Source organism: Gorilla gorilla, chromosome 16 (assembly GCF_029281585.2).
Source record: "Gorilla gorilla gorilla isolate KB3781 chromosome 16, NHGRI_mGorGor1-v2.1_pri, whole genome shotgun sequence".
Classification (NCBI taxonomy): domain Eukaryota; kingdom Metazoa; phylum Chordata; class Mammalia; order Primates; family Hominidae; genus Gorilla; species Gorilla gorilla.
In genome coordinates this window covers 35076481-35102507 of record NC_073240.2, presented here as the reverse complement: position 1 = coordinate 35102507, position 26027 = coordinate 35076481, and the positions used below count along the sequence as shown (strand labels likewise).

General features: G+C 39.8%; 1 protein-coding gene across 4 annotated transcripts in view; it reads left to right on the top strand.

The window, feature by feature from the left end:
* Nucleotides 1–26027, top strand: part of SLC12A6 (solute carrier family 12 member 6) — a 107468-nt gene that overhangs the window by 73858 nt on the left and 7583 nt on the right. For 3 of the 4 annotated variants that reach the window (XM_019010916.4, XM_019010914.4, XM_004055919.5), the window contains 18 exons: nucleotides 2551–2645; nucleotides 4623–4754; nucleotides 5777–5923; nucleotides 7287–7341; nucleotides 8176–8306; nucleotides 8972–9213; nucleotides 11176–11390; nucleotides 12490–12648; nucleotides 12818–12916; nucleotides 13192–13249; nucleotides 17695–17869; nucleotides 18158–18276; nucleotides 19488–19586; nucleotides 21337–21456; nucleotides 22222–22326; nucleotides 22730–22898; nucleotides 24429–24624; nucleotides 25188–25357. In XM_019010916.4, coding sequence (XP_018866461.1) covers nucleotides 2551–2645; nucleotides 4623–4754; nucleotides 5777–5923; nucleotides 7287–7341; nucleotides 8176–8306; nucleotides 8972–9213; nucleotides 11176–11390; nucleotides 12490–12648; nucleotides 12818–12916; nucleotides 13192–13249; nucleotides 17695–17869; nucleotides 18158–18276; nucleotides 19488–19586; nucleotides 21337–21456; nucleotides 22222–22326; nucleotides 22730–22898; nucleotides 24429–24624; nucleotides 25188–25357 — 2486 coding nt within the window. The remainder of the gene's footprint in view (nucleotides 1–2550; nucleotides 2646–4622; nucleotides 4755–5776; nucleotides 5924–7286; nucleotides 7342–8175; nucleotides 8307–8971; nucleotides 9214–11175; nucleotides 11391–12489; nucleotides 12649–12817; nucleotides 12917–13191; nucleotides 13250–17694; nucleotides 17870–18157; nucleotides 18277–19487; nucleotides 19587–21336; nucleotides 21457–22221; nucleotides 22327–22729; nucleotides 22899–24428; nucleotides 24625–25187; nucleotides 25358–26027) is intronic. The other variant, XM_055363243.2, reaches the window with a different exon arrangement.

Here is a 26027-nt window from a genome sequence, read left to right as displayed (position 1 = left end):
ATGGGCCTGGTCTCCTTTTTTTCCTCATAGCTCTTTCACCGAATTTTTGTCAGATGCCTCTTTTAACATTAAAAAAAAATGTGGAAGGGTTTGTACAAAAGTAATAGTTAAATGACATAATTTTTTTCTTTTTTCAACTCCCCCCCAAACCTGCCCCGAGACAGGGTCTCACCCTGTTGCCCAGGCTGGAGTGCAGTGGATCAGTCACAGCTCACTTGCAGTCTTGAACTCCTGGGCTCAAGGAGTCCTCCTGCCTGAATAGCTAGAACTATAAGCATGCACCACCATGCCCTGCTAATTTTTTAATTTTTTTTTTGTTGAGGCAGGGTCTCAATGTTGCCCAGGCTGGTCCAGAACTCCTGGACTCTAGCAGTCTCCCACCTGGGCCTCCCAAAGTTCTAGGATTACAGGCATGAGCCACCAGGCCTGCCCTATTTTTTTTCAACTTTTATTTTGGATTTAGAGGGTACATGTACAGGTTTGTTACATGTGTATATTGCATGATGCTGAGGATTGGGGTATGGGTAATCCTTTCACCCAAGTAGGAAGCATAGTGACACAGGATTTTTCTTGGCCACTTTGCCAGCCAGAGACCTCCAGCCAGCAACATCCATGCCCAGGCTTTGCTCAGGCCCTAGCTCACCAGAAGAGATGCCCTGTCTATTCATCCTGCTGGGCTATGCCTGGCTTGCGCTCCAACGCAGATCCTGCAGCCGTTGCAATTGCGCACTGGTGGGAGGGGGTGAGTGAGTGAGCGAGTGCAGTGTCCAGCTGGCTGCTCCAAGGAGTGAGACAGAAGCAGGTTGTATGTAGGGATTGCTGCTGGACCAGGCATATCACACTGAGGGGAACATGGTGGCGCCCAAACGGGTGTCTGCAACCCTGAAGCCTCAGAGGGGGTGTTACCGTGTGCTAATAGCTCTTTTAGTCCCACCATCTGCAGCCCCATGGATAGCGGCATGTTAACAGCTCTGTCTGTCCTGTCACCCCTGCTCCCGCCCGCTGCTGCTTCCCGTCGCGTGGGGTAGCTGCCCTCCACTGGCAGAGCGTGGAGGGCCACAGTATTACAGCCTTCTTTGTACCTGTGTTTGGTGGGTCCTGAGTTCTTGTTCCACATCCAAGAAGAATGAGGTTGTGCTGATATCAAAGGGTGAGGAGGGCGGAGAATAATTTTATTGAATGATGAGAAACAATTCTCAGTGGAGAGGGCATGCGAGGGTGGTCTCTCTCATTGGGGCTGGGGCTGGGGCCTTTATGGGCTCAGAATAGGGGAGTGTATGCTCATTGGTTTGTGAGTATGCAAAAAAAGGCTAAAACAAAGGCACACAGTGTAAAAAACCAATTAGGGAAGGGTAGATATATGTAAAATAGGTAAAGAGTGGAGAATCAATTAGAGGAAAGTATGCCAAACGGGAAGAGAGGTTCTCAATTCAGTCCATGGATTTATCCAGGACTTGTAGCTAGGCTTTAAACTGTCTTTGGCTTGAAGGTTGGGTTTCAATTGTATGTAATGAATATACAAGTGCATGTGTCTTTTTGGTAGAATGATTTATTTTCCTTTGGGTATATACCCAGTATTGGGATTGCCGGGTGGAATGGTAGTTCTAAGTTCTTTGAGGAATCTCCAAATTGCTTTCCACAGTGGCTGAACTAATTTACATTCCCACCAGCAGTGTATAAGCATTTCTTTTTCTCCACAGCCTCGCCAACATCTGTTATTTTTGACTTTTTAATAATTGCCATTCTGACTGGTGTGAAATGCTCATCACTGAAATCATCAGAGAAATGCAAATCAAAACTTCATATAATTTATAAAAGGTCAGACAGCTGTGGAGGCAGAGAGCTTTTACTGTCATTATCAGCAGCAATAGTGTGTAAAGGAGACTACATCTAACACAGTATTATACCCTGAGTATATACTCAATATCTTTTTTTCCTCCTAAACTTAGGTGACTTTAAGAGTAGAGTCTCGGCTGGGTGCAAGTGGCTCACGCCTGTAATCCCAGCACTTTGGGAGGCTGAGGTGGGCGGATAACTTGAGGCCAGGAGTTTGAGACCAGCCTGGCCAACGTGGTGAACCCCTATCTCTATTAAAAATACAAACAAATTAGCTGGGCATGGTGGTGCGTGCCTGTACTCCCAGCTACTTCAGGGCTGAGACAGGAGAATCGCTTGAACCAGGGAGGCGGAGGTTGCAGTGAGCTGAGATTGCGCCACTGCACTCCAGCCTGGGCGACGTAGCAGCTCCATCTCAAAAAAAAAAGAGTCTTCATGGACTGGAATTCCAAAAGAATAGCGTCTCTAGGGGTCTTTATTATTGTTAAGGAAAGGAATGACCCATGTTTACTTCTCAGAGTTTTATTTTTATTCCTGCTGGAGAGTTTTATTTTGTTCCATATTCTCCAAGCAGTGCTGATTGAGTTCTAAGATTAAATTTGAATATGAAAATGGGTTATATTAATACCGAAGCAACCTGCACTTATCTGGTGCTGATGTTTCTTCGTCAGAAACCAGTGAGAAACTAACTTGGTCTACTTTTTTTTTTTCCAGACGATGGACATAAGAAAGCTCGAAATGCTTACCTCAATAATTCCAATTATGAAGAAGGAGATGAATATTTTGATAAAAATTTGGCACTCTTTGAGGTAATATTTTGGAGAAAACTATGGACTGAGACTTTAGGAACAGAGATCTCATGATAGCCATATTTCACCCCATTTGGTTTTAGAATTTTACAAGCTGGATAATTTAATGTTAAAAGAAAATGTTGTAACTTGTTATTATAGTAAATTTTGTCTGTGTAATCTAATTATAGTGAGTATTAAATCAAATTGTTATGTAGTAAGGAAGAGGAGTTTGACTTCTTGGACATATAGATTACCTTGCAATCTAATTCAGTTGTGATTTAATTGTTTTTATTAGAATAATCTTTCTTCTAACTATAAATCAGTGTATTTCTCCACCCTTTGTTTGGAAAGACTATCATTTGCCTTAGAACTAACTAAACAAGGCCTGGCGCGGTGGCTCACGCCTGTAATCCCAGCACTTTGGGAGGCCGAGGCGGGTGGATCACAAGGTCAGGAGATCGAGACCATCCTGGCTGACATGGTGAAACCCCGTCTCTACTAAAACTACAAAAAATTAGCCGGGCATGGTGGCGGGCACCTGTGGTCCCAGCTACTCGGGAGGCTGAGGCAGGAGAATGGCATGAACCCAGGAGGCAGAGCTTGCAGTGAGCCAAGATTGTGCCACTGCACTCCAGCCTGGGCGACAGAGCAAGACTCCGTCTCCGAAAATCACTCTAGGAAGCAGGCTTCCAGATTAGCAGGACCTTCATGTCCTTTTTTTTAATTGTCAAATAATAACTGTATATATTTATGGATTACAATGTGATATTTTGATATTTGTATGCATTGTGGAATGATTAAATCAAGCTAATTAGCATATATATCACCTTGTATACTTATCATTTTTGTGGTGAAAATATTTGAATTTGACTTTCTTAGCAATTTTGAAATATACAATATGTTAACTATAGTTGCTATGCTGTGCAATAGATCTCAAAAACTTATTTCTCCTGCCTAACTGAAACTTTGTATCCTGTGACTAACCTCTCCCCCTTCCCCTACATACATTCCAAGCTTCTGGTAACCACCATTCTATTACTACGAGTTCTACTTTTTAGATCCCACATGTAAGTGAGATCGTGTGCTATTTATCTTTCTGTGCATGGCTTATTTCACTTAACGTAATGAAGAGGACTTCTATATCTTATCTGAATAAGACAACATGGACTCTGTGGCCAGGCCCCATAAGCTGTGGCCAGGTTGTTGAAAGGAGCCTGGTTTATTTCAGCACTACCTTTTTCTGGCCTTTGACAATGATGCAAGTGCCACTTCTCTCAATGTACCATTTTTAGTTTGTTTTTGAGACAGGGTCTTGCTCTGTCACCCAGGCTGGAGTGCAGTGGCACGATCACAGCTTGACCTCCTGGGCTCAAAGGACCCTCCTACCTCAGCCTCCCTAGTAGCTGGGACTACAGGCATGTGTCACCACACCTGGCTGATTTTTAAATTTTTTGCAGAGACAGGGTCTCACTCTGTTGCCCAGGCTGGTCTTGAATGCCTGGGCTCAAGCGATCCTTCTGCCTTGCCCTCCCATAGCATTGGGTTAGCAGGTGTGAGCCACCATGCCCAACTCAATGTACCTTTTTTTTTTTTTTTTTTGAGATGGAGTCTCGCTGTGTTGCCCAGGCTGGAGCGCAGTGGCGCGATCTCGGCTGACTGCAACCTCTGCCTCCTGGGTTCAGGCTGATTCTCCCGCCTCAGCCTCCCGTGTAGCTGGGATTACAGGCGCGTGCCACCACACCCAGCTGATTTTTGTATTTTTAGTAGAGATGGGGTTTCACCATCTTGGCCAGGCTGGTCTCAAACTCCCAGCCTCAGGTGATCCAGCCACCTTGGCCTCCCAAAGTGCTGGGATTACAGGTGTGAGCCACTGCACCCGGCCTACCTGTGAAATATTTTTTCATTTAATTTGAAGTTTTCTGGTAGCAAGATTATTTTGATACTTATGTTCAGTGTTCTTTGTAGCTCATTTATTCCATGTCACTGGCTTTATAGGAAGAAATGGACACCAGACCGAAGGTGTCTTCCCTCCTCAACCGCATGGCCAATTACACTAATCTGACTCAAGGAGCAAAGGAACATGAAGAGGCAGAAAACATCACTGAAGGGAAAAAGAAGCCCACCAAGGTGAGGCCTCAGAATAACAAGGAATACATAAAAAGAGCCCTATATATAAGAAAGAAGGAAATACCTAAGGCACCATTCTGTGTTCAGCAGCTATTTATTAAATGCTTGAGAGGTGCCTGGAACTGTTCTGGGCACCAGGGTCATAGCACAAAGAAAACATATGATGCAGTCTAAATTCTAATGTGGGGATACAGTCCTTAAGCTGTTTTAACTGCCAAAATATATAACATATTAAGCGTTGATAAATTCCCTAGCAAAAAATTAAGCAGAGTAAAGAGACTGAAATTGGCAAGGGAGCCAGAGTGGAGGGTGTTGCTACTTACATAGGTTGGACAGGGAAAGCCTTTCTGACAAGGCGATATTTGAGGAGATCTAGCTGATGGGAGGGAGTGAGCTATGTGGGAAAAGAGCATTCAGGGAGAGGGAATAGCTTTTCAAGAGAAGAGTGTCCATACCCATCTGCTGATGCCATCTGTCTGTTGTGAAGTTGTTGGGTTTTTTAAACACCAAACATCAGTTTGTCTCAAAATGAAAATATAAGACATTCAGTTTACCATTCTGGTTGTTCAGCTCTTTCCAAAAGGGATAAAACGGCCCTCAGATCTTCATTTTGCCATCTAATTTATTTACTAACTACTGTGAAGAATTTATGCCAAATTCTGAAGAAATTCCATCAAGTCCTTATTGTTTTTAAATGAAAAAAGCCAACAGCTTTGAAAAACAAAATTTTAAATTGTTGTGGGTGCACATAAAAGTTTATTTGTGGCCAAATGCCTATGTATAATAAACACATGCGGGAACCTTTGTAAAGTTAAAATATATAGCTTTAGGAATAATAAAAGTATGGTGATAAACACTTGAAAGATGGAGATTTTATATGTGCCCTTTTGAAGATATTGATTAAACTTATGATCTCTGCTTGGAGGTTAATATGGTAGTTAGGGAGCAAGTTATTACATAAAAGAATAAAAACCTCTCTTTAGGATAACTGTGTAATTTTTTATCAATGTCTTTCTTTCTAGACCCCCCAAATGGGTACCTTCATGGGTGTCTACCTCCCATGTCTACAAAATATTTTTGGAGTGATCCTTTTTTTACGCCTTACATGGGTGGTGGGCACAGCTGGAGTTCTTCAGGCTTTTGCAATTGTCCTTATCTGCTGCTGCTGTGTAAGTACTGCACTGGCTCCTAGAGATCACCTGAACATTGCAAGTTCTGAAGAGCAGATGCACATGACCTCTTTGGGAATAAAACAAAGAATACTTAGGGAAGGACTCATGATCTCAACAGAAGAAATTATTCTGATATTAAAATCTAAAGGATTTTCAGTTATTCAGTGCCTGTTAGTCACTGCTTGCTATCTATTATATGATGTACTAGAAATTACAAAGCAAGACTTCAACTGAAAATGGAAGATAAAGTTCCTGTCTTCAAAGAATTCAGAATCCAAACTATTTGAGCTTGATAGCACCAAAGTTGTGACAGAAAATTTGTGTTAGAAAATGTGATGTATCACTCCAGTATATATTGAGAAACAAGACAGGTTATGGCGGATGTGAGGGGTATTTGGTTTTTTTATTTGGTTTTGAAGTTTCTTCCCTTATCCCTTCCTTAGAAATTTAGATGTTCTTTCCAGGTCTTCTCTCTACTGAGAACATTTTTATCTTCCTTTAATTTAAACTTCTCCTCATTATGTATCCCAGACACACCTATGAATTTTATAGTTTTCTACTGTCCTTTTTTATCACTATGACCTTTATACCCTACCTGTATATTATCCCCAGCTGATGAGCAAAACAGGTTAAGCAGGCACAGTTCATATTTTTAATAACTTAAAATGTTCATGGTACCACCTTTTTTTAGTCTCAGGCTTAAAACCTCAAGGCTGTGTTTGGCTTCTTAATTGCTTTTCACATCTAATCTGCTACCAACGCTAATCTATTCTCTGAAATCTTTTACACTCAGCCCTTTTTATTCACACTACCACCACTATAGTTTTTACCTCTCACTGAACTACTATGGTAGCCTGCTAACCAATCACTCGGCCTCCAGCTACTCCTATCTGCAGTCCATTCTATACTATGCTACCGGGTAATATTTTTAAAATGCAGTTCCTATGTGCTCAGAAGCCTTCAGTGATTCCCTTTCTTACTGAACATTGTTCTTGATATTGTATTTAGTCTTTAGTCAGGTTCTAACCTATTTTCTGAGTTATTTCTCTAGTTCTTCCTTTTGAGTATACTATGCTCTATTTCCTGTGTAACTAGGAAATCCAGAGTGAGATTAGCAGTTCTTAATAGCACCTGACCTACTGATGTGGGAGCATTTTGACAGAATCCTCCAGATATTAGTGGTATGACTAGTGCAATGAATTGGACCATATCATCTTATTTCCATACCATTAGGTATGACTGTCCATAAAAGTAGGTAGAGTTAAATGTTTGCCAAGTGCTCTTGGAACACAGATGGAGAAGTAGTATAGAAATGTCATCTTTACACAGTAACAATCCTCTCCTTTCCTTTTCTCTGCAGACAATGTTGACTGCTATCTCCATGAGTGCCATTGCCACTAATGGAGTGGTGCCAGGTTAGTAGGTCAAGGTTGTATTTCAGGATTTATCAGTGTTGACTCTGTGTTTATGCTATAAAGCTAGAGGTGCAAACTTCTGAAGAATAGAATACTATTTGGTCTGTTCTGTGCTACAACAGAGTAATGGTCTATAGGACGCAGACATAATACTACTTGACTTTAAGATGCCGTCTTTAAAATCTCTTTATTTTTTAAACTAGAATGCATTAATTTCAGTCACATTCTTAGCTTTTATTAGTTACAATATATATTTTTCTATAGACAGAGTCTCACTCTGTCACCCAGGCTGGAGTGCAGTGACACGATCATAGCTCACACAGCCTCCAACTCCTAGGCTCAAGCTGCTTTCCCACTTCAGCCTCCTGAGTAGCTGGAACTAGAGGTATACACCACTATGCCTGGCTATTTTTTTTTTTGCAGAGGTGACATTTTACTATGTTACTCAGTTTGGTCTCAAACTCCTGGCCTCAAGCAGTCCTCTCGCCTCATCCTCCCAAAGTGCTACCATTAGAGGCGTGAACCTCCACACCCAGCCAGAATATATTTTACTGGGCTGTCTCATGTCATAGTAAATATTCTCTAATTTTTTTCTAAGTAAATGCTGGCAAACTATTGCTTCATATGGCTCATAACATTAGTTGTGCAGTATATCCTACAATAACACTTTCACCTTTTACTTCCCACTAGCATATCTTTTTATCACATTGATGGTTTGCAGAAGCCTGAAACATTTAACCTTTATGTATATATTTTTTCTTATTTCTGTTTTATTCATATTCCTCTTACTAATACACACTCTTTCTTCTATTCACCTTCTGTTTTGTCTTTTAGCTGGGGGCTCATACTTTATGATTTCCCGGGCACTGGGCCCAGAGTTTGGTGGGGCTGTTGGCCTCTGCTTTTATCTTGGTACCACATTTGCAGCAGCCATGTACATCCTTGGTGCCATTGAAATCTTTCTGGTAAGTAATGACTTCATTGTGGTCTATAATATAGAAGAAATATTGATTTAGGTTTATTCTTTGCTATGAAAGCTTCTAAGAGATCAGCTGTGGGAATAAATCAGGTGATTGACTGCCAACGTCAGTTGGCCTCTTACGTGAATATGAGGTGGAAAGGTTGAAATTCTGTTTGCCTGCCTGTCCCTTCCTTTCTACCTGATTGCCACCACTCTGCCACCTCATCCAAGAGGTTCAAGTCCAATGGGGAAAAAGTAAAATAAAGTTTATCTTTTTTGATATCTTCATCCCTATGAAATAAAATGCTTCTCATATCTCTCTTCACTGAGACATATTTACTATTTAAAGTAGTGATAGAGTCAGGGTTAAAGATCATCATTATAATTACTTTATATAACCCTATGAATAAAATTAATAATTTGTTCCTTTCCTTTCTTTCCATTTGGAAATGTAGTTATTCAGAACAGCATGTAGACCAAAAAAAAAAAAAAATCCATGACATCCCATTTCTGAAGGCATTTCAGATCCTATTAGAAACTAGGCTAATTCCCCAGTCATTTTCTCTCTCAGCTTTGCTTTCTTTTGTGAAAGTAAATGCAAACGAATACAGCCTTTTTACTTAATTCTTTTGAAATAACCTAATTTTCTCCTTTATTTTTACCTAACAGGTCTATATCGTCCCCCGAGCTGCCATCTTTCACAGTGATGACGCACTCAAGGAATCAGCAGCCATGCTAAATAACATGCGTGTCTATGGCACAGCTTTCTTGGTCCTTATGGTATTAGTGGTATTTATCGGCGTACGCTATGTGAACAAGTTTGCCTCACTTTTCCTGGCCTGTGTCATTGTGTCCATCTTGGCCATCTATGCTGGAGCCATCAAGTCTTCTTTTGCTCCTCCACACTTCCCGTACGTGTCTGTCTCTCTGCCTAGCCATCCTTATTGGGTAGTAATTGAAAATATCTGGTGGTGTGATAATTTTAAGTCAGAATTTCATAGAGTCTCTCTGAGATTTTCCCTCTCGGATAAGCCCAGTTAGACTTCCTTCCTCATCTAGGCAGGAAGCCTCCCAGCAAACTATGTCCCGTTCATCCTCTTTCTTATGTCCCAAGCATAGAACTAGTAGCTGTAACCATCATTTAGGTTCAGATATTAGATTTTTTTCTCCCTGATAATTGTACATAATCTTTTTTTATTATACACATTTTGAACTATTCATAAAGGGCTTTGCAGACAGTGTAGTTACTGCCAGCAACCTTTATAAGGCCCACCTTGGCCTCCCGAAGTGCTGGGATTACAGGCGTGAGCCACTGCGCCCAGCCTAGGTCAGGGCTTTTATCCATTACCCAAATAATGTACTTTGTACCCATTAAGTACTCTCTCATCATTCACCACCTCCTTCAACTCCCTAGTGCAAATACTTTAAAGTATGTTTTTTGAAGTAGTAATGGATTTGTGCAGATCTGTGACTCACAGGCTCACTTTTCCCTTTGACTAGTGGCATAGGGACTAGCTGGCACTCAGTGTTATTTGTAGTCTTGTTACAGAATTATCTTGAAAAGTCATCTGGATTATCTGAGGATCAAACTCATTGGTTCTATGTTGATTTAACCAGATTACAGAAAAAAAGATTTTTCAAGACAAAAAGACAGTTCCAGTAGGTTTAATGACTTACCTCAAAGTTAATTAATGGCAGAGCAAGAAGATGAACTGTGATTTCCTGACTCCCCATTCAGTATTTCTTCTATGCCATGCTGCATGATGGCAGAAGTAGATTCCATCTTAAATTTTTAATCTGCTTATCTAGGGACTGTAATACCGCCGAAGGTCCTTTTTAGGGGCATAAAATTTCTAAAGGTGACATTCTGGTTATATCTCAATTTGGGAAATTCCATTTTGTCTCAGGTTCACTTTTGGGGCTTCTCTTTTTTGATTAGTACACGGTCATAATGCATGGTATTTTCTTTGAGATATTCCGGCAAAACAAGACAAAAAATCTAGAATAATACATGAAACAAGACTGGGAAATGTTGAGAGTTGTTGAAGCTGAGTAATAGGTACATGGTTCATAATAATGTATTCAATCATTTTGCAAATTTTAGAAGTCCCTTTGTTGGACCTGAGAGGTATTTTAACTATGGATGTATTATTCCTTTGTTTATATTTCTGTCTCTGGGTTAAAGAAAAAAGTAAAACCAGCAGGTTAATATTTATGTTATCCTTACCGTCACTCCCACTGAGTCTAGGCTTAAATTCAAAAACAGTTTTCTCTTAGGCCATAAAGGGATCTGCCTTTTAATTCTGACCAAGCTGTTTTCCTTGCAACAGTAGCCGGAAGATTCAACCTTTAGCATAACATTTTCAAGGTGTTTGTTATGAATGTTAGGCTTTTCTAGGCCAAAAAAAGAGGAGTGCTTTTTACTTTATAAGATCAACAAAAGGACTTCAGTATTCTTTTAGACCTAACAATTTTAGCCAAAAATTTTGGAAGATGAGTCAGCATAATGTCTTCAGACAGTTCTTCAATTTGACTTCCTTCACTGCCACCACCTATGACCTTGGACAGATAACTGTATTTCCCTAACCTTCAATTAACTCCCTGACTTCCTAAACTTCAGTGCCTCCATCCACAACATAGAAATTCTAATACATTGTGAGGTTGCTGTAAGTATTAAATTGGCAGAAAATGTAAGTCACCATTCACAGTGCTAAAATAAATTATAAATAAATAAACATTAGTTCCTTTCCCACCCATAATAGTAGAAGCTCTTAAAGATGGGGTTCTTGTTTCCTTTACTAACCTGTTTCCTTTTTTTTTTTAATGTACTTTTTTTCCTTACTTGATATTTCTCCCTATTTCTTTTCACTTAGGGTCTGCATGCTGGGTAACCGCACCCTTTCATCAAGACACATTGATGTTTGCTCTAAGACCAAGGAAATTAACAACATGACAGTCCCATCAAAGTTATGGGGATTCTTCTGTAACTCGAGTCAATTTTTCAATGCTACCTGTGATGAATACTTTGTTCACAATAACGTCACTTCAATCCAGGGCATTCCTGGATTGGCTAGTGGTATAATTACAGGTAAGTTAGGGAGTTATTGGACAAGTTTTTTCCTATTTTCTGGGGAAAATAGGCCTTGTCATCTAAGATTCTTCTACTGTCCATAAAGATTCACTGCCATGGTGCTAATTCCCTACTTAAGCACACCACACAGCTCTTAATTCACCATATTTCTGCTTTTCCATTAGTAAAGCTGTCCTTATTCAGTACTCCTTTACAGAGTGATGTCTGCTAAAATTCACCTCCATTTCAGAGCAGAGTTGAGCAAATCACTTTCTAACCTTAGGGTAAAATATTCCATGTATTCTTGTAAAATTGCCAATGTTCTTCCTGCACTGACAGAATAGACCTGTTTTAATGTCCACATCCACATGTATCTTCCTAACTTAGCTAAATTCCTGAAACATTCCTTAAGTGGCTTCTATTATAAATGTTTGGTCTATAAATTTCTTTGCACATAAGTAAGTTTACATTAAGGTGTTAGAAACAGCACTGATGACTAATGATTTGTGGGGCATTTAGTTTTAGTCTGTTTAACTTTTACTAATTTGCATTAGTAAAGTTAAACTATATTTGCATGTACCAAATCACTTTGTCAAATTATATTTAAATTAGATAAGAAAGAACATTATGTTTAGCCGGGCGCAGTGGGTTATGCCTGTAATCCTAGCACTTTGGGAGGCCTAGGTGGGAGGATCATGAGGTCAGGAGATCGAGACCATCCTGGCTAACATGGTGAAACCTCATCTCTACTAAAAATATAAAAAATTAGCTGGGCATGGTGGCAGGCGCCTGTAGTCCCAGCTACTCAGGATGCTGAGGCAGGAGAATGGCGTGAACCTGGGAGGCAGAGGTTGCAGTGAGCCAAGATTGTGCCACTGCACTCTGGCCTGGTGACAGAGTGAAACTCTTGTCTCAAAAAAAAAAAAAACAAAAAAAAACTATGTTTTTATTTATGTGTGTTTTATTGTGCAATGTGTGTGTATACATGTGCTCATGTAGAAGCAAACACACCTTTAGAAACTATAAATGAGGAGCCTGATTTTGAATGTTTGGGTAGAAAATTAATTATCTTTTTTTCATACTGCTGCTGCTTAAATTCCCATTTTTCCCACTGCAGAGAATCTTTGGAGTAATTACCTACCCAAGGGAGAGATCATCGAAAAGCCTTCAGCCAAATCTTCTGATGTCTTAGGCAGCTTAAACCATGAATATGTTCTTGTTGACATCACCACCTCCTTCACGCTTCTGGTGGGAATCTTCTTTCCCTCTGTTACAGGTAAACACATAGGCTGTTGTATATTTTAGAAGCTGTCAGACCCACGGAGTGATCTTTCTCAGGAGGTAGAATTCTCAGGGTTCCTAGATTTGCTTCTACTCTTTGCTATCTGTATCAATATCAAAGTGTCCAAGAAGTTAACTTGGTTTTTTCCCCCTTATCTCTAAAGGTATCATGGCTGGATCAAACAGATCTGGAGATCTGAAAGATGCTCAGAAGTCTATTCCCATTGGTACTATCCTTGCCATCCTGACCACCTCCTTTGTTTGTATCCTTTTTATGGATCCAGTCTGAGTCTTAGTCATAGGAGCATCCAGTAGAACTAGATGATCAGTATTTTTATCCTGGTAACAAAGATACCTGCTTTCTATCACTTCACTTCTTGCCAGGTTATCTGCCTACCTCATATAGAAAATTCAAAAAAGAATTTATAGGAGTATTTAGCAGCTCATTTTACTGACAGAAGAAAGTGTCTACTGAGTGTCTACTTTCTATCTCATGTTAGAGGGTAAACCACAGTTTCCTTGACTCTCAATATGGTAGATTTAAGCAATGTTGTCCTTTTTGGTGCATGTATTGAAGGGGTTGTTCTCAGAGACAAGTGAGTAATGAATTTCTTTGTAACAATTATGTGTCTGTCTGCCATGACTTCTGATCATTCCACATAGCTCCAAGACAGTTACAGACTCAACACAGCCAGGCACCGTGGCTCATGCCTGTAATCCCAGCACTTTGGGAAGCCAAGGCAGGTGGTATTGCATGAGCTCAGGAGTTCAAGACCAGCCTGTGCAACATGGCAAAACCCTGTCTCTACAAAAAGCACAAAAATTAGCCAGGTGTGGTGGTGTCCACCTACAGTCCTGGCTACTTGGGGGACCGAGGTGGGAGGATCACTTAAGCCTGGGAAGTCAAAGCTGTAGTGAGCCATGATCGTGCCACCGTACTCCAGCCTGGGTGACAAAGTGAGACCCTTTCTCAAAAAAATAACCCAACCTGAGTTATCAATCATGACTAACAATAAGAAAATATATGAATGTAGTTCCCAAAGGGGCCAGTATTTTCTAGTGAATATGTGAGACAGTTAAATACAGTCCTTCAAAAAAAGCAGTGAATGTGTCTGAATAATGAGGACTTCCCTGTCCATCAAGAACTGTTCAGAAACGAGACCAAAAGTCAAGAAGGGCAAGTAAAAAAAATTTCAAGTGTCTCTAGCATCTCCTTTATGAGAGATAAGTATCTAATTGTGTTTGGCATTCTAAATAAAAGCCTGAAATTTACTTTCTTCATATTCTGTTCTTTTCTCTTCTCTTTTCTTTTCTACTTATTTATTTAGAGACAAGGTCTTGCTCTGTTGCCCAGACTACAGTGCAGTGGTGCAGTGACGGCTCCCTACAGCCTCAACCTCCTGGGCTCAAGTAATCCTCCCGCCTCAGCTTCCCAAGTAGCTGGGACCACAGGTGCATACCACCACACCCAGCTAGTGGTTTTTTTTAAATTTTTTTTGTAAAGATGGGGCCTTACTATGTTGTCCAGGATGGTCTGAAGCTCCTGGGATCAAGCAATCCTCCCACCTTAGCCTCTCAAAGTGCTAGGCTTATAGGCATGAGCCACCACACCCAGCCCTTTCCGCTATTATTTTATTAAAATTTCCCATACTACACAGATGTATCCTCTATTCTTTATCCACATCACTCACTTTGTACAGGCCTTCAGGATTTTTGCCTATGTTATTGTAATAATCTCCCTTTTAGTTCTAGCCTCTAATCCTTCTTCCACACTGCCACCAGAATGACTTTTCTAAAACACAAAATTTGAACATACAAACCTCCCTGCTTCAGAGCCTGCCAAAGCCTGTTAAAATCCATCGCTGTGATCTGGCCCTCTCTACCTCTTTTTACTCTTATCTCCTGCCATTCCCTCATAAGCTCCCTAACTTAGAGTTTAATATGTCTTATTATGTCTCCACGTATAAACGCATTTGTCTGTGTTATTTCCTTTGCTTAGAATAGGTTACTCCCACCTGGCCAACTCATATTCATCCTCTTAGAGACTAGGCTAAGGGTCTTCTCTCCTGTAAAGCTTTCCCATACTCACCCAAACAGAGGTAAACATTCCACCTTGTGTTCAGCCACTCTATTTGAATATACTGTATTACAGCATTTATGATGCTATATTGCAGCTACTTGTCTTCATATTACTCTCCCCTACACGTTGAGCTCTTTGAGGACTCGAAGCCTAACAGATGCAATATAAATATTGTTGACAAAAATAAAAAGCACAATATATATATGTATATAACACAGTATATGTGTGTGTGTGTGTATGTGTGTGTGGGTGGGTGGGTGTATATATGTATGTATATAGTATAGTATATTAGTATACCATTGTAGTAGGAAATTCATGGAGCTTTGGTAAGTTACACCATGATATAAAAATTATTATTGAGAGTGTAAATTAGAGTATCATTTTGGAAAATTATTGGTTATTATCTCCTAAAGTTGAACATGTGCTTACCTATGACTCAGCATTTCCACTTCTAGGTAAATCTAACAGAAATGCTTGCACGTGTGCATCAAGACTAATTCACAAGAATTTTCACAGTAGTGTTATTCTTTTTTATTTATTTATTTATTTTTGCCTGCTTCATTTTCCCTTCATAAGTATTCTTAATAGTCAAAACCTGGAAATAATCCAAATGTCCATCGCTAGTAGAATGATTAAATTATATATTCATGTAATAGGAAGCCATACAGCAAAGTAAGTCATAGCAATATACACCTCCCCCCAAAAAAATTCACAAGCAATGCTAAGTGAAGAAAACCAAACACAAAAGTATGTACTGTGTATCATTTATATAAAGTTTTAAAACGGCAAAACTCTATAGTATTCAAAGTCAGAGGGCTGGGTATGGTGGCTCATGCCTGTAATCCCAACACTTTGGGAGGCTGAGGCTAGAAGATTGTTTGAGGTCAGGAGTTCCCAGACCAGCCTAGGCAACATAGCAAGACTTTGTCACTACAGAAAGTAAAAAATTAGCTGAGCATGGTGGCGTATGCCTGTAGTGCTAGCTACTGGGAAGGCTGAGGCAGAAAGATCACTTGAACCCAGGAGGTTGAGGCTACAGTCAGTCATGATCACAGCATTACAGTCCAGCCTGGGTGACAAAGCAAGACCCTGTCTCAAAAAAAAAAAAAAAAGTCAGGATAGTGGAGAGGAAGAAAGGACTAATGAGTGGGGATGGGCATAAGAGAGAATTTTGGGTACTGGCAGCGTTCTGTTTCTTGACCTGCATGGTAGTAGGTCAACACCTACAGCATGGGTGTTTGCTTTGTAGAAATCTTCAGATGTGCATTTGTTGTTTTTTGCTTTTTTTTTTTTCCCCCTAGACGGAGTCTCGCTCTGTCGCCCAGGCTGGAGTGCAGTGGCGCAGTCTTGGCTTACTGCAACCTCCGCCTCCCGGGTTCACGCCATTCTCCTGCCTCAGCCTCCCGAGTAGTTGGGACTACAGGCACCCGCCACCACACCCAGCTAATTTTTTGTATTTTCAGTAGAGATGGGGTTTCACTGTGTTAGCCAGGATGGTCTCGATCTCCTGACCTCGTGATCCGCCCGCCTCGGCCTCCCAAAGTGCTGGGATTACAGCCGTGAGCCACCGCACCCAGCCTTGCACATTACTTTTTGTGTGTGATACTTAATAAAAATTGTTAAAATGAGTAATTAAACTGATGCCGTGTTTCACCCATCAAATTAGAAGTGACCTTAATTTTTTTTAATACACAAGACTGGTGTGGAGTGTGCATGTGCCACAAGACTTGAATCTTCTTATATTTTCAGTGGGAGTAAAATTTAGTACAAACTTTCTGGACAGCAGTTTAGTAGTGATTTTGAAATGTTTTAAGATATTGATCCCTTTGGTTAGTTATTCCCTCTTAAGAATCTGCCATAACTTAGCTGGGCACAATGGCTCATGCCTGTAATTCCAGCATACTGGGAGGCCAAGAGGGGAAGATCACACGAGCCCAGGAGTTCATGACAAGCCTGGGCAACAAGGCGAGATCCTGTCTCTACAAAAACTTTTGTAAAAGATTAGTCAGACATGGTAGCACGCACTTGTGGTCCCAGTCACTTGGGAGGATGAGGCAGGAGCATCGCCTGAGCCAGAGAGGTCAAGGCTGCAGTGAGCTGAGATAGCGTCACTGTACTCCAGCCTTGGCAACAGAGTGAGACCTGTCTCAAAAAAAAAAAAAAAAAACCTGCCTTGAAAAAAACCTGAACTGTGAATGTAGATATGTGCATAAAGATGTTAATTATAATATTTTATATAATAGAAAATCAACACTAGAAGAATGGATAAGAAATTGTGATGCAGTATTATTCAAATCACTACAAATTTTTATTCATAGCTTTTTATGACATAGAAAAATGCTTACGTTTCAAGAATACAGAATTATAGTGCAGTGAGATCGCAATTTTTCTAAAAAGCAGATATTTTGATACCCTGAAGGGGAAAGTTACAACTGAAGCTTAGCTTATTTTCTAGCCCCATATGTATTTTTTTCCTAATATAGGTCAGTAGTGCCTTTTGATCAAATCTGGCTATCTTATATTTCGTAATATTATTTGTCTCACTTTTGATTCTCTAAAACTTAGAAAAAAAAAACTGGGTGGGCTGGACGCAGTGGTTCACGCCTGTAATCCCAGCACTTTTGGAGGCTGAGGCAGGTGAATCACTTGAGGCCAAGAGTTCGAGACCAGCCTGGGCAACATGGTGAAACCCCATCTTTACTCAAAATACAAAAATTAGCCAGGTGTGTTGGTGCACACCTGTAATCTCAGATGCTCGGGAAGCCGAGGCAAGAGAATTGCTTGAACTTAGGGGGCGGAGTTTGGAGTGAGCCAAGATCACACCACTGCACTCTAGCCTGGGTGACAGAGTGAGATTCTGTCTCAAAAAAAAAAAGAAAAAAAAAAATTGGGTGAATGTCTCTAGTCTTTCAGTCTAAAGTTATTTCCAGATTAAATTTCCCACTCCTATTTCTTTCCCAGGTTCGGTGATGCTGTGAAAGGTAATTTGGTGGTGGGCACCTTATCTTGGCCATCCCCATGGGTGATTGTTATTGGCTCCTTCTTTTCAACATGTGGGGCTGGACTTCAGAGCCTCACAGGTGCACCGAGGCTGCTACAAGCTATTGCCAAGGATAACATCATACCGTTTCTGAGGGTGAGTGACCTTTTATTATGCCCTCTTCTTTTTTTCCCAGCTTTAATGAGAAACAGTGTGGTCTTCATGGGCTTAGAAATTACTAGATCATAAATGTGGAGACGTGGGTTTTTAGTACAAGACCCTCTAAATCCCAAGCATGAGTTTACCTGTGAGTGCTGTAAAGGTATTTAAAAGGTATCACAGTTGTAACACTGTTGTCTTCCAGATGTCTGAAACTGTAGGCTAGAGAAATCAGAGAGCAATGACTCAGTACTCCTGTGCCTGATATTTCCCTTCTGTGTACAGGTTTTTGGCCACAGCAAAGCCAATGGGGAACCTACCTGGGCTTTACTTCTAACTGCTGCCATTGCAGAGCTTGGAATACTCATTGCCTCCCTGGATCTTGTGGCCCCAATTCTTTCCATGTAAGAGCCAGTGATTCTCTTCAGTTATTCTTGCTTAAATGATAAATAATACATGTTTATTTCCATCAGTCATGTAACAGTAGTGATAACAGAGTGGGCTAAATACAGATGTAACTTCATTTAAATAAAAATCATTCCTGAGAACTTCCAAGTAAGGCTAACTTTTGTAAGTTATTAGGTTTTTTCCTACCTATTTAACTTCAAAAGTTCTTTGGCTTCATTTCTAATTCATTGTCAATTGGTTGTAGCTTTTACCACCACTGTTAGTTTTTATTTATTTATTCACCTATGACTTATTGATGCTTTCTACTTACCTGGCACTGTGTAATGTGGTATTCTGGGAATACAAAGATGGATAAGACACAGTCTTATGGAACTGATAATGGATAAGGAAACCAATGATTCCCATATAGCGTGATGAGTGCCATGGTAAAGGTGAACACTGAGTGCCCTAGGAACACCAGAGCAAGGCATCTAAACAGATGGAAACTCAAGAAAGATTTTCCGGAGGAAGTGATACTTGTATCTTGAAGAATAACTGGTTATTTGCTAAGAAAATAAGGGGTGAAGAACATTCCAGGCAGAGAATGCATATAAAGGAATTGAGGGATGGCATAAGGTAGCACATCCAGAAAACTGGAAGTAGTTTGGCTTGGCTAGAGTGGAGGGTACATGTTGAGGGAATAACAGAATAGAGAAGTAGGTAGACCCAGATCACAAAGGGCCTGGAACTTTTACCTGGAAGTAGTGGGTAATCCTTGAGCACAAAATGATAATGCTTTAGGATGATCAATCTTGTATAAAAGATGGATTAGAAGGAGGCTAGAATTGAGCTGGGAATGTTAATTGGAAAGAAGAAATGAGAGCCTGAACTAAGGTGATTAGTAGTAGAGATGAAAAGGAAGAGAAGCAGCTTAGAGATTTTTAAATAGAATCCATAGGACTTGGTAAGTGAATTTGGAACAAGGGTAAGGAAGAGGAAACCTGGATTATCCTAAGAACAACTGGGTAAAGAGTGGTTGTGTCATTGACTGAGAGAACAGAGAAGGATGAACAGCTTTGTGGGGAGAGGTTTAAGTTTCCCTACTTCCTACTTAATCAGGGGTTAGTTGTCTAGAAACAGGCTTCAATACAGCAAAGGTATTCAGTTACTTAACCTTCAAAGAATCATCTTCCAGTAATAATCATTCCTCTTACTCTTTATTCTTCAGGTTTTTTCTCATGTGTTACCTCTTTGTAAACTTGGCATGTGCCTTGCAAACATTACTTCGAACACCCAACTGGAGACCCCGATTCCGCTACTACCATTGGTAAGTCTGCTTCTTTTATTCTTTTTACTCGTTTGGAGAGAACCCATCTTTGAACTAGAAAACTAGGAGAGTCTGGGTTCTCGATAAAATTTTTTTCTTGGTCAGCCATTTCATACTGTTTCAACTTTCAATTCTTATCTGAATCCTCATCCTCCTATCCTATTTTCCTATATCACTTTATAATAACTTATAACACCCAATACGAATAGAGCAAAAGCACTAAATAGAGATATCCAGCCTTCTATAATTTTCAGGTTAAAACAACCTTCTCTTGCATGTTTATTTTCCTGTTTGTCTCTTAGGGCTACAGAGTCAGAGGTTCTAAATTCCAATCTCAGCTCTACTATTTCCTAGCTTTGTAACCTTCAGCAAAGCACATAACCATGTAAAATTTAATTTTATTCATTTGTAAAATGGGACTAATAAATCTAAAGTGCTTATCGTAGTGCCTGGTACATAGTAAAGCTCAGCTCTCAATGAACTGTTGCTGCTGCTGCTGTTGTAGTTAAGTCTCCCCAGTCCTGAAGGGGTCATCATGAAAGATTTTTGGCTACCATCCCATCTCTTTCCTCTTATAGCTCAGAGCTCATTAATTATGTCCTGTATGTACCCGTTGCTACATTCTTCTTTGCTAACTTTCTCCTTGTTCCCTTTCTGTTTTCACTTACCAATGGTGGGCAGTGATGTAACGTTTACTGGGCAAAAATTAAAATCTTCAACTGATTTTTAATGCCTCAAATCCTCTTTGTAGCTTTAATGTTAGTTAGAAGTTCTTTATGAGGCCGGGCGTGGTGGCTCATGCCTGTAATCCCAGCACTTTGGGAGGCCAAGGCGGGCGGATCACCTAGGTCAGGAGTTTGAGACCAGCCTGACCAACATGGGGAAACCCCATCTCTACTAAAAATACAAAAGTAGCCGGGCATGGTGGCACATGCCTGTAATCCCAGCTACTCAGGAGGCTGAGGTAGAAGAATCGCTTGAACCCGGGAGTCAGAGGTTGCAGTGAGCTGAGATCCCAGGTTCACACCATTCTCCTGCCTCAGCCTCCCGAGTAGCTGGGACTACAGGCACCCGCCACCTCACCCGGCTAATTTTTTGTATTTTTAGTAGAGACAGGGTTTCACCGTGTTAGCCAGGATGGTCTCAGTCTCCTGACCTTGTGTTCCACCCGCCTCAGCCTCCCAAAGTGCTGGGATTACAGCCATGAGCCACCGCGTCCGGCCCAAAAATAATTTTTCTCAGTGAGTTCTGCAGTTATGCTAATAAGTATTTATAAAATTTTTAGAAATATTTATATGAAATTTTTTTAAAAGATCCTAGAGTTATTAACATTTCTGGCTGCGTGTCCCATCCTGGCTTTGCCAAGTAAGTATTAATTGTCCTCATAACTGCAGATGACTGATAGTGTTCCGTTATTTATATGGTTTTCCAGCAGTTGGAAACATCTTCTGTTGCAAAGGACAGTTTGAGGTTTAGTGCACATCTACCGACTGTTTCATGATAAGACAACTATAGAATTGAGAATAATCATTTAGAAACTTTTGTGGCAGTTTGACATTGCTACAGCATCCAGGCATGTAATAATTTTTCGAATAATTCATTTTTATTGCATTTTACAAAAGTTCTATTTATAATAGTTCCAAAGTTTTTAAAAAATAATCCCTCACCACAGATAGTTTGAGAAGCACCTTTAACATAGGCTTCTTTTTCAGCTACTTTAAAAGATACTTTTTTGTTTTTAATTTTCTAGGGCCCTTTCTTTCATGGGAATGAGTATCTGTCTGGCTCTGATGTTCATTTCCTCCTGGTATTATGCCATTGTAGCCATGGTAATAGCTGGTATGATCTACAAGTACATTGAATACCAAGGGTGAGTGTGGATTTAATCTTGATCACTGCTAAAAGTAGCAAGACTAGCTAGTTTGGTTAGAGCCAGCTCAGTGAAAATATCTTAAGGACTCAGGTAACTTCATTTTCATAACTATATTTTGTACCCCTAATTCTTTAACCATCTTAATGATGCAAGCTTTTCATCACAAGGGAGATCCATTGAGAAAGTATGAATGGATCAATGGAAAATAACAAAGGACATTTCCAAATAATAATAATTAGTACTAAACAAAGTACAACACAAATGTAAATATTTTTGCTTATCTCTTCAGTCAAGGGGTTGTCTCTGAAATGAAAAAGAAATTAGTTCTGAACAACTTAGTAACTACTAAGACTTACAGCTTTCAAAAATGAGGACGAAATAACATTCTTATTCAGAAGATCACATTGAACTTTACTTTCTCTGCATGATTTTCAAAGTAACTTAAACTCCAGGTCTGTTATAATTTTCTAATCTAAATTGCTCTTTTACATTATTGTTTTGAACAATTACATAGAAGGACTGAATGAGTGACCCCTTCAGGCTTTATTCTGAACTGTTTGTGCAGTGTAGTCTGTTGGTGCTGTTGATCTACCTACATCGGGTTCATTATGTTAGTAAAGAACATTATGTAAATCATTAATCTGAGCTTTAATCTTCTACCTTGCACATGTGTGATTTTTAGATTCAGAAAAAAAACTTTATTTTTTAAAATTATACTTACTATAGTTTAAATTTGTCTCTGCTCTTTTCTTTTTCTCACAGAGCTGAGAAAGAATGGGGTGATGGTATCCGTGGGCTGTCCCTCAGTGCAGCCCGGTTTGCTTTGCTTCGATTGGAGGAAGGACCTCCACACACTAAAAACTGGAGGTAAAGAAATCAACACTAGCAGTATTTGGCACATAGTTAACACACAAAAATATGTGTTTTGTTGATTTTAGGATAAGGAAACCATATGTGGCTCAGGGAATTGGTATAATGGACCCGTTTTGAACTATTCTAAATCCTTAATTTTTTTATTCCCTTTTCTTCATGTCGTTTATGATCAAGATTTCTACAATTTATTATTCTTCCTTGAAGACTGATCAACTTGAGATAGTACTGGGAGCATTCAAAATAATGCCCTCATCCTGTCATCTCCTGTGATCTCTTCCTTCTGTCAAATTACCTGTTTCATACAGATCTCCTGAATTAAAGGGTGGAGTCTGTCATTCTGTTCCCCAAACCCAAAATGTTTTCTCCTCCCCTCCAACCCCCACCAACCTCTTCACAGGCCTCAGTTGCTTGTATTACTGAAACTAGATGAAGACTTACATGTCAAGCATCCTCGCCTCCTCACCTTTGCCTCACAGCTCAAAGCAGGAAAAGGTCTCACTATTGTGGGCTCTGTCATCGTGGGGAACTTCCTGGAGAACTACGGTGAAGCTTTAGCTGCTGAGCAGGTAAGAGTCAGGCTTTTGATGTATTGGAACTCAGTTTATAGCTTTGTGATGCTAAGTAGTAAGACCTCAAACTTCTACTTGAATCTTGTTCCTGAGTGATCTAGGAGGTTTCTCACTTAGTGCTGACCTTTGAACAGACACTTTCTCCCAAATAATAAGATGAGCCAGAAAATAGTTATTTATTATTTCTTCCTGTTTAAAGCATTACTAAATTATAAGATTATTAAGTCTAAACCTTATGTTCAAATATACTCCAAACATTAATCTAAGCACTGAGAAAAGTCATGTAAATAAATTGATCCCTTGAACTATGGAGAGGGTTCCTCTCAATCTTGTGACAACAAGGAGTAATGACCAAATTTTCTTCGTCTTTACTAATCTACGTGGTATCATGAGCAAGATTCCTTTGCCACTTCTGGTTAGCTGTATTGAACATTAAAGTTCTACTTTAACAAGGAAGTTGTTTTCACTCTAATACTTATTATATATGATAGAACTAATCCTATTGTTTTTGAAATGCCATTGTGTTCAATGGCATTTCAAAAGTTTTACTGTGGGGGGAGGGGGGAAGGATAGCATTAGGAGATATACCTAATGTAAATGATGAGTTAATGGGTGCAGCACACCAACATGGCACATGTATACATATGTAACAAACCTGCACGTTGTGCACATGTACCCTAAAACTTAAAAGTATTAAAAAAAAAAAAGATTTACTGGATTTCATTTTGGAATCCTTTGAAATCCTAAACACTAGAAATGCTGAAGGAACATTACTCCAGAATGATGGTAAAAATTAATAAAAGGTACACAGGATTGAAAATCAGGAGAGCCTAGTTCTTAGCCGCATCACTGATTTAATCTGTGCCTTTGCAAAAATCATTCCATTTTCCATACCATTATTCCCTTCCTTTTCCCACCAAGAGGGTGGAGTAAGAGTAAATGAGATGATATCTCCAAATTGGTTTGACTAAATAAAGGAAGAGTAATGCAAATACAAGTGTCATGAATAATCACCATTAAAATGTCAAAAAGCATATGGGAATGGGAGAAGCGAAAAAGAAAACATACCTGAGAAAATTCTAAAGTGAAACTGAATCATCATACTGAGTTTCTGGTAAGATGAGTCAGGGCATGACTGGGGCTGAGGCAGGAAGGAGATCGTGTTCACAATAGTGAATCACTCTGGTCAACTGAGAAAGAATGTTGAATATTCACTTTGTAGAGATCCCTGTTCCCAGTTTTTTGGTATGGTGCAAAGGAACAAAAGCAGAACAGGAAAAAGCAGAGAAACTACATGTAGACAACCAGCTACAGAGGCAAAAATATGTAGTAAGCACTTAGAAAGTGAAAAAGACAAAAGATCATGAAATTCCTTTGGGATAATTTTAACTTTTTGGACTTTTCTGTAGACGATATAGTATTATGAAGACTTTGGAAAAAGGTGGGGGATATAATATGGAGAAGGAACAATGGGTTAAAATGTCCAGTGTGAACCAGTTCAGTGTTGCGGTCCTGTGTCTCTTTCAGACCATAAAGCACCTAATGGAAGCAGAGAAGGTAAAAGGATTCTGCCAGCTGGTGGTGGCCGCCAAGCTGAGAGAGGGCATTTCCCACCTCATCCAGTCATGTGGCCTTGGGGGCATGAAGCACAACACAGTGGTGATGGGCTGGCCTAATGGCTGGCGTCAAAGCGAAGATGCCCGCGCTTGGAAGACTTTTATTGGTACTAACCATTTCTCATACAAACCTAAAGGCCCAAGTCGAGGGTATATAGTTAAATCTCTGTCACCCCCAGCCTCCTAAAGTAGAGACTATGCCATTGCTGAAGCATAGTCTTATAAGGCAACCTGAAAAACTATTGGTAGTAATACCCAGATTCTACCTACCCCCTTCAGCTTCACATTATGTTCATGAATTATTTCTGTCAAGTCTTGTGCTAGGAATTATCTCCAAAATTGCCATGTTTTCATTTGTGATTTTCCGTATTGATGTTCTCACAGGAATTGCAAGAATTGTTCTTCAGCATCATAATCTCTCAAATTCACATATCCCCCCTTAGAAATGTAGTAATCGGAATATACCTAGTAACATAAACTGTGGTTCTCAGTCTGTTAGCTATTCAGATTTTTCACAATGATTTTTGTTACATAATGAGAAATAACCTACTAAGTAAATAGGACCCCTTGCTCAACGAAGTGTGAAAAGAGCATTTCCTTGCTTTCCTGACATGCTAGGAAGCAAGGCAAGCCTAAGGATTCTTCTCTGCTTATTCTTTTTTCTCCCTAGGCACAGTTCGAGTGACAACTGCTGCCCATCTTGCACTGCTGGTGGCTAAAAACATCTCCTTCTTTCCCAGCAATGTGGAGCAATTTTCTGAGGGCAACATTGATGTGTGGTGGATTGTGCATGATGGGGGGATGCTTATGCTACTACCATTCCTACTGAAACAGCACAAGGTATTTTAGACAACTTTTTTTTACAAAAGTCTTTCTCCCTTCTGTCCTGGTTCACAGGACAGACAGATTCTTCCTCTGATTATAATAGTGTTGGGGTTGAGAATCAGAAGAGTTGGAAGTTATTCTAGGCTTTCCCATGATCCCACTTTCAAACAAGAGAAATCATTGTCTTTGTATTTGATACCTACTTATCTCCAAGTGAAATTCAGCCCATTAATAAAGTTCCATATGAGCCCTAGGGGAAAACAACAAGTGAACACATCTTTTTTTAAAAAATACTGAAAACTTAAGGTATATGTATATGTGAGTATTGCATGCATATATGCGCTCATTCCGTGGTAAGACTAATTAAATGAGATTTAAAATAGTAAATATATAGTCTGCATGTTGTCACTGATACACTGTCTGAATAAAGTACCCTCAACGTATCGTGAACCATCTTTTCTTTTGCCAGTGTTTTCTTGTTATGAAATTAAGGACTCCTTAAAACTGTATTAAATGTGGTGTTTAGTCAATCTTTTTGCCCTAATACAATAACATAGCAAGTAGAAAGCTAGGAACAAATAGCCTTATACTACATATAGCAAGGTTCTTGTAGACCACAATGTCTAATGTCTTAGGAAATAACCTTTTTTGCCTCCTTGCTCTAATTTTCCACATGTGTATGTCA